General features: G+C 45.8%; 1 protein-coding gene across 2 annotated transcripts in view; it reads right to left on the reverse strand.

Annotated features, from left to right (window-relative positions):
- usp32 (ubiquitin specific peptidase 32) overlaps positions 1 to 12072 on the reverse strand; it is a 63083-nt gene that overhangs the window by 4629 nt on the left and 46382 nt on the right. For both annotated transcript variants that reach the window (XM_013915683.1, XM_013915682.1), the window contains exons 20-33: positions 11181 to 11319; positions 10923 to 11028; positions 10566 to 10739; positions 6272 to 6446; positions 5397 to 5548; positions 3432 to 3543; positions 3169 to 3353; positions 2897 to 3081; positions 2503 to 2589; positions 1967 to 2087; positions 1228 to 1419; positions 879 to 1104; positions 352 to 806; positions 172 to 264 (exon numbers count right to left, since the gene is read on the reverse strand). In XM_013915683.1, the coding sequence (XP_013771137.1) occupies positions 172 to 264; positions 352 to 806; positions 879 to 1104; positions 1228 to 1419; positions 1967 to 2087; positions 2503 to 2589; positions 2897 to 3081; positions 3169 to 3353; positions 3432 to 3543; positions 5397 to 5548; positions 6272 to 6446; positions 10566 to 10739; positions 10923 to 11028; positions 11181 to 11319 (2402 nt within the window). The remainder of the gene's footprint in view (positions 1 to 171; positions 265 to 351; positions 807 to 878; positions 1105 to 1227; positions 1420 to 1966; positions 2088 to 2502; positions 2590 to 2896; positions 3082 to 3168; positions 3354 to 3431; positions 3544 to 5396; positions 5549 to 6271; positions 6447 to 10565; positions 10740 to 10922; positions 11029 to 11180; positions 11320 to 12072) is intronic.

Raw genomic sequence — 12072 nt, forward strand, 5'->3', positions numbered from 1 at the left:
TTAACCAATAAAAACAACCCACATAAACCAGCACAGCTTTAACAGGACCATCTGTTTCCCTGCACAGTGCTCCTCTAAGCTGAGTCTGTGGAGGTGGTACTGGATGTGTAGGAGGCTGTAACTAGTTACCTAGTACCTGCAGACAGTAGTGGAGGTGTGCTGGTGCCTTACCTTGCAGCTGCTGTCATTGTAACAGTACCATTTCCCATTGGGGTTTTTGGCATATGTCACATAGTGGCCTCCTCCCAATATTCCTGAATGGCACTGGAGAGATGAAGCAGAACAACATTCAGGACTTGTCTGACTGTTCTCCCCGCCCGTATGCCAGCGTGCCCAAAGCGCCTGACTTACTGATATTGCATAGAGGTTGTATATGGCATCCAGACACATGTTGTCTCTGTGCTGCAGCAGAGAGCCGTCCGGCTCCGTGCTGCTCTCTGTGCTGCAGTCGGAGCACAGCCCGTTGCTGTCTCCGTTCACAAGGACCACGTCACAGTGGCTGCTGGATGCTTCACTACCGGAGGACGATTCTGATGCAACGCCCTCTCCTGACCCCTGAAGCCCTGGCGCTCCTCCTGCTGCTGAACCCTCTGGGTCCGCCTGCGGTGCATCGTCTCTCAATTCAGCCTCAGAATTAGCTGCTCCGTCCAGGTTCTCCTTGCTGTTGGAGAGGCGATGTCTGCTGCCCAACTGGGGAAGGCGCAACCGACCTGGTCTGCGGCCTCCGCTGCCGGCCTTCGGGCTGCCAGACGGGCTACTGTTCCGGCTGAGAGAGGGAGCAGACTTCCTGCTTGAAGCTGGGGAAGCTGTTGGGGAAGCAGCAGTGTTAAAGCATTAGCACTTCAATTTTCACAAAGTCTTTACTGGACACGCCGTACCTTTGGGGAGGTTGCCAAAGCCAGCGGGTGCAGAGATGGAGGACAGATTGTCTTCTCCGACCCTCAGCAGATCCTCGCTCTCACTGCGGGAGTGGAGGCAGCGATGCTCGAGGTCCCTGGGAGCCAGGAAGGCGCTGGGGTCAAAATTCTCCCGTGGAAACTTGACGATCTTTTGGGACTTGATCCAGCGACCATTCACGAACTGGAAGCGCTTCAAGTGGACAATCTACACAAGTGAACACGTGTCAGACGCCGTCTCTAAATTTATTTCACGTGAGAACGTTAAATGCTACCAACACCCACGCATCGTTTCACATAAAACACTCAGATGCACGAGTCTGCTCCTGACCAGTATGGGTGGCAGCCTCCAGAGGTCCAGCTTCTTGGTGGCCAGTCGGTGGGTCTTGCACTTGGAGCAGTAGTAGAGCTCGTCCTCTCCCAGCTCCTCCTCGCTGGTGAAAGCCTTCAGACAGCTGTCCAAGCTGATGGGCTCAGCCTGAGCTCGCCGAGACTGCTCCACACTGCAGTGCTCCTCCACAATCTGCAGGGAGAGGAGCGCGATGCATGACGGAGGATAATGGACCACGAGAGCAGACACTCGGGGAAACAGCTACCAGGTGTCGTTTTAGAGCCAAGCAAAGTGCAACTTTAATGCATCTAACAAGTTTTACTGCTCAGAAACTCATTTCTCCTAGAATTCACATAAACCACAGCACTTACCAACACAGCTCGAAGGATTCTGGACACTTTAATCTGACATTTACTGACTCAGTGACGCCTCCGTGTGGCCATACTCTGAATCACACCATATTCTGGTTTGCACAGCGATCATTACATGAGGACAACTGGACCCTGATGTAGAATTGCTAATATGACGGTGTGAAATATGAAAGCAGTGTTGCTGCGCATCACTCCTCCTGCCCCGAGGAAAGCTGGTGTTTACAAATGATGACGTTACTGACAGCGAGCAACATTTTCACAGAAATTCCATTACTGCTCTAACTCGAAGTGACTTTTTCTCTGCCTGAATTGGTGCTGTGTGTGTGGGTGCGTGCGTGCGTGCGTGCGTGCGTGCGTGCATCCTTTACCCTCTCCTGGGAGGTCTGGTAGCGGAGGTGCAGGGCAGTTGGATCCCAGTCCACAGCTATGTAAGCATTTCCTACAGAAGCTCGGTCTTCTGTGCACTCGATCGTACAGCCTCTGCAGAACCTGCAAACACACAGATGTGCAGTACAGATGTGTGAGCTTTGCTTACAGAACACGGTTACAACAAATCAAACGTCATAATCTCGCATCAAAATGTGCTACTCCCACTTTAAGCTGTATGTAAGCCTGAATTTCACAGAACTTCAGGACGATGAGGTTCGGTTTATTTTGCCACAGCTGCACTCTCACTTTAAGCACACAAAAACAACAAAACTCTGTATTTCCAGTATTGTAATTCAGCAGGAGACAGCGTGCATGGCGTCTATCTTAGATATTAGCTGCAGCATTTGCACGCTGGGGGCTGGAGGATTAGAGTTCGGCTGCGTCACACAGCTGAGCTTTTGCGTGCACCTCAGAGCTGCAGAGCGTGTGAGAAAACGGCTTTAGTCGCGAGTGTCTGTATCCGAAACGCTCTTACCTGTACCACGGACACCAGGCACACGAGTTTCCATCCTTGCCCACGACCCTCAGAGTAAAGGGGTACTGATAGCCCATGCTGTCATCACTGCAAGGTAAAGGAAGACAAAAATGTCAACAAACTTGTCAGCAAAGTTATTTTTTCCTTCCAAAATTAAATTACACTAAACAAGGGAAGTGGCACGGATCAAGCTTTAGACAGCTGATGCTGATCCGACCTGATCCTGATTGCGTAAGAGACTTCGTCCGGACAGACCTGCTGCCTCTTTTTAACAGAGGAGAGTCTGGAAGTTCGCTCAGGTTCACACTCGAGAGGGTAAATGCTTCTTCAGAATGTTACTCAACAGAATCACACGAGTGTTTCTCTAATAAAGAGATTCGTAGGAGGAAATTACCAGTCCTGGGCGTGGTTGCTGGCTTCCTGTGGGGGCAGGGGACTGGCCAGTCTGGACACCTGGATCCAGACTGCGTCGTACAGGTCCTTCTTACTGGTGTGCACAGTGCAGGGAACAATGAGCGGCATGCCGAACAGACTGGGTCGGTTCTTCTGAGACGACAGGAAGTACAACTCTGTGCGCATCTAAAGCGGGGGGCACAAACATTTACGTGTTACGTCTACAACAACCATAAAAATGACACCGCATTAGTTTTTTCTACGAGTTCTCACCATCTTCCTGTGCATAGCGATGATGTATCCAATGAAGGGGCTCTCGTGCACCGGTGTGATGTGTCCATTGGCGACCCCGTTGGTCAGAGGCGTCTCAGGGCTGCAGGGCCCACCGTTAGGGATGAGGTCTAGCTTACTGCCCACGTGCCCATTGGCAGCTGTGTTGTTGGCTATAGGTGTGATATCTGATGGAGGAGGGGAGAAAATGAGAAACGCGCAGGTAGCTCTCTGGTGAGTGCGCAGACATGTGTAAGATGACACACCTGTCAGCGTGGGCGAGCTCAGTGATGTTGGTGAACCCGGCACCGGGACCTCGAACGCACACAAGAAGCCGTTGACAGACAGACGGACCTTCTGGTTATCCTGAGGGAAGTTCTGAAAACCAAAGGTCAGCACATAAGACTGCAGCAATAAAGACGCCTACATGCAAACATTTCAGCAGAACTACCAGTTCATTACACGCCGGTTTGTGCCACACATCTAAAACCTTGGTAGGACTTTAACTCTCGTTCACGTAGACGGTGCTAAATGGCGTCTGCAGCTAGTGGTGCAACGGATCAAAACTCTCACGGTTTTAAAGTCACGGATCGGATCAATTTTCGGATCAGCAAAAATAGAAAAAAAAGACAAAAATTCTACTCGCCGTTTACTTATTCAAGTATTTTTTGCCTATTAAAAATCATTCAACTGAAGACTCATTCCAGGCACTTCTATAAAAACAAATTAAGGTGCAGTATGGACATTATGGACCAGGCTGGGCAGCCTCTGCACACGGCCATAAACAACCAGACGAGTCTGTTCAGTGACAGGTTGCTTCTCCCAACATCAAGGACCAGCAGACTTAAAAAGTCCCACACGCCAACAAACTGTTCAACTCCTCGCTGGAGGGGAGACGGGGACAGAGGAGGGGGGAACAAGTAGCTGTAGTGCCTTTTCACTGTGCAATAGTTGTTGTTAATATCCAACGGTGTAACACAATACTTAAAATGTGCCGTTCCCTTGTATTCTTATTCCTATTTATCCCTTTTGTATTCTCTGTATTTATAAATGTGTATATTTCTGCTCACATTCTGCAACTTCTGTGGGTGCTGTGCTACTGGAAACTGAATGTCCCGGAGGAACCCACCCGAGGGATAAATAAGGTTTCATCTAATCTAATGTAATCCATAGGGCAGTGCAGGGCTTTGTATCTACCACTCTGGGCAGCAAAGGGCTGCTTAAATGCCGCAAACTCCTCTGCTCCACTACTTGGACCGCTGGCGCTGACCATAACTATCGCTTGACAGACTGACCACGCGCACCATACACATACTTTTTTCCCCCCGAGTCTTCGGATCACGTGCGTACCGAACCGTGGAGTGGGATCGGTTCGGATTTCGGATCAACCGTGATCCGTTGCACCACTATCTGCAGCAGCAGCTGCGTGTTTCCATGCAGCCGTATAACAACTGGAAGACGTGCTGCAGCAGCACTCACATCCTCTGGCACTTTTTATCTTTGATCGTGTTCGACGTTTCAGCTGTTAATTCTGGAGCGCTCTCACTGCGCCGCATACGATCGCCTAAAATATCAAGATTCTTATTATGGACACAAAATACACCCCACAGAGGAAACGTAACCATGTGGACTGACAGACAAATGAGTGTTTTTAACACAAAGAGTCTCGTGTTAAAAACACTACAAGGTTAGAGTTAGTAACGTGTACGACTTTCACCAGGGTCTAAGTGTGAGTGTGTACGGTCATGGATTGAACACAGCATTACGCCCCCACCAAGAACCAACCACACCGCCTGCCACAGACGGGCCCTTTATGTCGTCCAGGAGAGCGACCACCACCCCCACCACCACAGCAACATTTCCACACACCAATGAGACAACGCGGCCAAAATGTGGCTCCGACCCACACGCTTCCATTATGCACGTACCGTGGCTTTCCTGATCGCTGCTGTCAGCACGTCTGAACCAAACTGTGAGGAACATTAACATAACGTGATCATGTCTCACTGAGGAGAGGATGAGGCCAGCAGTGTTACGAGATACGAGCATCACTCACACACTTTTGTAGTTTTTAAGTATAAATCGTAACCTAGCTGAGCGAAGACAAACAAGCAGTGACTGCAAAGGTTCGAGACAAAACGATTCAACGAATCCTTCATTTTAATGCCGTCTTCTGCTGCATGGCGCACAGATGAGAGAGGAGGCGTTTAGCGTCAGCGTGGTGCGAATACCTTGATATTAGAAGAATGGACCTCAGCCAGGAGGATCTGCTCGGGCTTCAGGCTGCACAGTTCACTCAGCTGTTTCTTCAGCCCGGTGTACTTCTCGTCCATATTCAACCTCAGGCCGTAGCGCACGGGCGTGGAGCCGTCCAGCTTGATAACTACAGACACATCGCAGCATAGCACCGTTCAGAATTTGTTCTTTAACAAAGAAATAGGTTTTAATGACCACACAGCACATTTTTATAGATCCAGCAGAGTGTGAGAGAATGAAACAGCGAAAGGTGGACCTCCTATAAGAAGGACACATTAGTGCTGCAGGGCTTCAAACAGGCTGCTGACAGAACGAGGGAAACATGGTCAGGTCTTACGTTCAGGCTGTACACAAACATTTGTGTGCCGTCACACTTCCGGCGAGGCTGCCGGACACTGGCGCCACCGGGCCCTCTGACCACCACCAGTAGGCAATGGGTGAAGTGTCTCGACACAACGACCGAGACTGTTGGAGCCGGGGCTCGAACCGGCAACCTTCCGATTACAAGACGAACTAGCCATTTCCAGCAGGATACAAGCTTAAATCATCGCAAACTGGTTTCTCAAACCTGTCATTGAGTTCAATGCACTAAAATGACCTACAGAACGACCTAATGTCAGTTTCGTGGAGCAGCTTTGTGGATGTGGTGGGAGAACAAATCTGCAGCAACGGTGTTACTCCATCATGTCAACAAGGACCAAAATCTGAGACGCTAAGAATTTTATTCTGAAGCAAAAAGGGAGTCCAGCCCAGTGCTAGCCTGTCTGCCTCCAGCTTTAACCACTAACACTGATCAGTTCTGCAGCATTAACTCTAAGCACAGTTGATTTCTGTTCATCGGCCTGCTCACCGGTGATCTCCAGATGCATGGAGCTGTCCATGGGCAGAGGCAGAGACAGGAAGTTGAAGGGATCAAAGCGAGCGCTGATGTGGCCGCAGGTCTTACACTTCACCTGAGACTTGAGCTGTCCGTGGAACAGGTCGACCACGATGGAGCGGTTCCTACGCAGGTGATTCTCCCACGCCTGAGAGTGGAGAAAGCATAGCAGACCGTCACCAGATCATACGCTGTTAATTCTGTAAATCCCAACATCAATACGGTGCCTTATCCTCCGATTCAGACAAAGAGATCGCAAAGGCTGAATGAACATCGACATCCCTCTGAAGAGGGGAGGGCTCGCTTTTCAGCTGAGACCACAAAGCCTGAGGATAGAAGTCAGAGCCGGCCTATCACCATTTCTCAGGTTTTACCCAATTTTATCATCTATCTCCCAACAGAGTTAGCTGAAATAGTTCAGCTACAGTTATTGTACCGTTATAAGAACATTACTAGTTAATGCCACTTTAACAACACGGGGAAGTCCTTCTCTCTGAAGACATCCTTTCTTTCTTTTTCTTGGTTGTGGTAACAAATAACTAAACAGCAACAGATAAAATGTGATTTGTGCCCCTGCAGACACCTACAGTTTCAGAAAAATTAATAAATAGTATAAAAAAAGACAGTAAATATGATTTGAAGTGAGTAGAAGTGAGGACAATGAGTGTTTTAGCATAAAGGGATTGTTTTCATACCTTTCTTATTGTTTTTGAAAAGCAGCCCCTGCCCATCACACTCCCACCATCTGTCTGACTGTTGCTGTCATGTTCTTTATTAGAAAACGCTGTGTCTGTTATACACCACATGTAACACAACCCAAACCTATGGGCTCAAAATGTGGTCATAAATATTTTGTACTTGTAAAAAAGATTTGTGTGTGGACTTAGAAAAAAACCCTGCAAGTTACAAGTAAGAATTCTGACCCTATTTTTCTTCCTTTAAGCTGATTGGTCAATGTCATGTCAATCACAAATGTAACAATCCAATCAGAGAACAGATGGGTTTGGCTGTCGAGGGGCGCTTTTTTGAACTGCAGGTCCTTGAAGGGAATAAATGCCCTTTTACATGCCAACCCAGCGTTTTCCTTCATCACCACGAAGGAAAACAGTCTGTGGTCGTCCGAGTTTGGAGATTTTTGTGTCACAGGTCTACGTGTTTAATACAGGGACTTCCACAGCCTTTTCAACAGCGCTGCGGACGCAGGAGGGGGGGCAGTGTTTTGGAAATGACAGTCTTCATCACAAAGCTTTCTTCGTTATGAATTAGCATACATGTTTTTATTGAACATTTGAAGAACTAGCAAAAAAACCCAGAAACTCTTGTAGTTCACATAAAGTCAGAGATAGAAAAGACAAGGAGCAGGTGCATCTAGTACAGGCAGAGCTGCTGCACACAGAGCTCAGCAGCCAGCAACAAATTCTGGATCCTTTGCTTTTAGTTAGCAGTTAGCATTAGCAGCACATCCTGCGTCCGATGTGAAAGGACCTTTATGCTGCGCACTGTGACTCACAGCAATGGTCCCGGGTCAGCCCTGACTTTGTGTTAGACTAATCCTAAAGTAATAATGTATTTATAACCACTGATATACCACAACTTTATCCTTTCAACAGCTGCTGAAAGTTAGCGGACCTAGCTGCTATCAGATATTTATATAGAGATCCTCCAGCTTCAAACTGTATCACCCTTCAAGGACCTGCAGTTCAAAAAAGCGCCCCTCCGACAGCCAAACCCATCTGTTCTCTGATTGGATTGTTACATTTGTGATTGACATGACATTGACCAATCAGCTTAAAGGAAGAAAAATAGGGTCAAAATTCGTACTTGTAACTTGCAGGGTGTTTTTGGGCTAAGTCCACACACAAACCTTTTTTTACACGTACAAATCCTGATTTACGAGTACAAAATATTTATGACCACATTTTGAGCCCATACAAACCTTCCAGAAAGTTCAACTTTTGTCTCGTCAGTCCATTTTCCCAGAAGCCATCATCAGCATGTTTTTGGCTAAATGTGAGACGAGCCTTTGTGCTCTCTTTGGTTTGCGTCATCTCATTAAAAACTAAAATGCCAGGAGGGATTTCTTTAAACACAGATGCCATTTTTCCTCAATCTCTCCCTCATTGTTGAATCGTGAACTCTGAACTGCAGTTCTTTGTTGTTCTGGTGTGTTGGTGACCTCCTGGATGAGTCTCAGCCTGGCTGATCCTGGAAGGTTCACCGCTGTTCCAAGTTTTCCCATTTGTGGATAATTACTGTCACTGGAGTCCCAAAGCCTTACAACTTACTTTGTCATCCTTTCCTCAATGAAAGGTGTCAGTGACCTTGTTTCTCATCAGTTTCTTTAGATTGTTGCTTTTTAGGCTGGAAGATTTTCCAGAGGTTCTATTAAGGTGACAACAGGACTTATAGCAACCAGTTAATTAAAAATATAACAGTTGGCAGCTTTTCCCATAATAACAGATGAAGTCAACATTTAAAAACTGCATTTTGTATTTGCTTCACTTCTCTTTGTCTAATAATAAAAATGATTTTGTGATCTAAAAACAGCAAACATGCAAAAACAGAAATCAGCAAATGTAACCAACAATAAGCAGCGTTGGGGAGTAATGGAGTACATGTACCAGCGTTATTCAAAATACAAAACACGAGTAACTGTATTCTCTTACAGTTACCGTTTTAAAAGGCTGTATTCACAATACAGTTACTTTGTTGAAATAAAGGGATTACTCTGCGTCTTTTCCTGTTTCATACGTTAGGCTGCCCCCTCTCTATTTCTTCATAATTCCACGCCGGTGGAAACCCAAACACGCGAGGCTCAATCTCACGGCTCATAATGACGTGAAGGAATATTTTTTAATTATTGTTCAAAAAATGATTTCATATGAAGGCAACAGGCAGAGTGTTACAGCCCAGCTGTAAGTAAGCTGTTAAGACTCGACTGTGCTCGTGTTTTCCTCCCAAACAATAAGTTCCCTTTCAACGCCGCTCTCTGTCTCTCGCTAGCAAAGTCGACCCAGACAACAAAGTAAAGCTAGTTTTCAGCTACGAGCCCGACACGAACCCGACGTATCAGCCAGAGGTCCCTTTACTACGGTTCGGAGCCGCAGACCTGTTTTATATACACGAGGAATAGTTTTCTACATGAGATCGCTGCAAAAAGTGCAGCCTTACCTAATGTCCACCTACTGTTACTCATTTATATCAAGGTTTAAACATCTAGTTGCTATTGGTGTGGAGAGTAACCTTCAGTAACAGTAATAAATCACACAGCAATAGGACATTCATGTAGTTGTAAAAAGCATGATAATATATTAAGTAATCCAAAGTATTAAGAATAGTTACTGTCACTGAGTAACGTAACAGAATACGTTACAAAATACATTTTGGGGCATGTAATCTGTAATCTGTAGTGGAATACATTTGAAAAGTAACCTGACAATAACTTAACATACAACAATAATGTAACCAGTGTCTGAGCAGAAGCTTCCTGTTAAATATGCACGTGAGAGAGCAGCAGTGGACAGCTGTGATCAGCCTTTTCCACTGAAGGAAACATGCAGCCTGATGAATACCAGGTAAGCTGTGGGTTGCAAGAACGCCCTCATTTTGTTGCAATTTCTGGAAAAAAAAAAACGCGTCTCCTGTCCTTAAATCTCAGGGTGCTACGAAACAACACTGACGCCATATTTGGCAACTTCCAAACGTTAGCCGAGATCACCTGCAGCGAGGCTGCGGGGCTCCGATTGTCCTGCAACATTACGCCACAGGGACACATACGGACTCAGTATTTCACTCAGTGCTGTAACGTTCTTATGAACATGATCACTCTTTTGCATTCACTCGTATGAAGCTCTCAGCTTTTACTTGTACAGTGAGTTAAGCACAGCCGGCTTCCCTGACAGGAGTGTTTGTTCATCTTTAGAGTTTGAACTCAATCGCTCGAGCAAAGATCCTGGAAGTCTCAACACAATTTACCCGGTTGAAGGCTATAGCTCACCTGGCTGTGCAGGTGAGGCTACTGCAGAGGTGTGGCTTAAAATCCCGCCCAGATCATTACCGACCAACCTTTGCTGCTACGTCTAATTAAAGGTTCTCTCTCTTTTGCTTGTTTTTATATTTATTATCTAGCATTTGAATTAAAGCTCAGGGACTCCCCCGTTACAGTGTAATTACCTGAAATGTTTAAAATGATAATCCAGATGTTTATTATCTTATCAACCAAAATAACTTATTCTTGCTCCGATTAATCAGCAGTGTGAACTCTGACCTCAGAGGCCACCTCCCAGTCTGGCCGACCATCGCTGTCCTTCAGCTCCACGTACGGCTTCTCGTGGACTCTGTTCAGGTCTTCGTGGAGGCCGTCCAGGAGGAAGGCCAGCAGCTCCTGAGAGTCCTGCTGCTGGAAGCCATTGAAACGGGGGGCGTACTTTGCTATCGTCCACTAAAGCAATGAATCATAAACTCTGATTAGAACATAAGCACGACAAAACATAGCTGAGCCAAAAATATCATACTAGCGAAGACAGTCCCACACTATCACTTTAATATTCTGTGGCCTCCTGCACCCGCCTGCACATGAAACTCTTTTTGTGACTAATATATGGGAAATGCTGCAACTTCTCACCCTGAGTTTGAGTGGAGCTACATTCTTCTGTGTCCCACTCCACAGCTCCATCACCAGGTCGCCGTAACACTTGGCCATGTGACCTCGCATCCCAATAGGATTGGTTCTATTGATACACCAAAAACAAAAGTTAGTTAAAATGAAAATGTTTGTTTTTCCCCTCATTGTTGTTTTGTATTCATTATGAACAGTTGGTTTTCTGTTTTTCTTTAAACTAGATCCACAAATACTCAATAAAATATTTTGAATAAAAGGCACCTGTTGAGCTCGTAGAGGTGTCTCCCTGAGAGGAAGTAGTCTGTGAGAGGCTTGGTGTTGCTCACACACTGGATGCTCGAGTTCATGAAGCAGGTGTTGCCAAGGTTACTGAGGCCAGTCGCCCCTTTCTCTGTGGGAACTGTGTTGGGATACAAAGACGTGCTGTTCAGATGCTAAAATGCTTAACTGAAGAAAAATGAGTCATACATACATTCAATATGTTTTTTACATATGAGAATTTATGCTGGAGAATAAAGGACATGAGGCCAAACTGTCCTTGAACGCTTAGACAGGAGTCCTCAAAAAACAAACACCTAAACAAAGAAACAAAAACCTTTGAACTCCAAGTACTTTTGCTTTACTTCAAAACAAACTTTATACAAATTGTAAAAATGGATCAAAGGGTTAAAAACATCCTTTTTTCCTCTTTAGACATAATTCTGTATAATTATTATTATTAAAATGTATTTAGTGCTATAATCTGCACTGGTCATAGTTACTTCTTGGATTTTGGAGTTCAACATTTTCCAGAGCTCGGGCGCCGCTTTAGCTCACTAGACCAAGCAACCATATTGTGGTGGATTTTTGTGTGATGTGTATAACTATGTAACTATATACACTATATATCTATGTGCTCTGAACATATATATTTTAACTTTAATGTAGAGTCTTAAGCACAAGACATTTTGCTTCACAGAGGTTATTAAGGTTTTACAGTAACAGGGCAGTCGATGCTGTTGAGAGTTCGCCTGAATAACTCTCCAGCTCCGGTAACCAACCTTCACTAATACTCACCATCTTTCATGCAGCACAACCAAAACAGTAACATTGTAACAGAGATCCTGAACACATCACGATAAAATATCCTATGATATAATCTCACACACACACA

The sequence above is a fragment of the Pundamilia nyererei genome, unplaced genomic scaffold (assembly GCF_000239375.1).
Source record: "Pundamilia nyererei isolate P.nyererei 1_Seehausen unplaced genomic scaffold, PunNye1.0 scaffold00347, whole genome shotgun sequence".
Lineage (NCBI taxonomy): Eukaryota > Metazoa > Chordata > Actinopteri > Cichliformes > Cichlidae > Pundamilia > Pundamilia nyererei.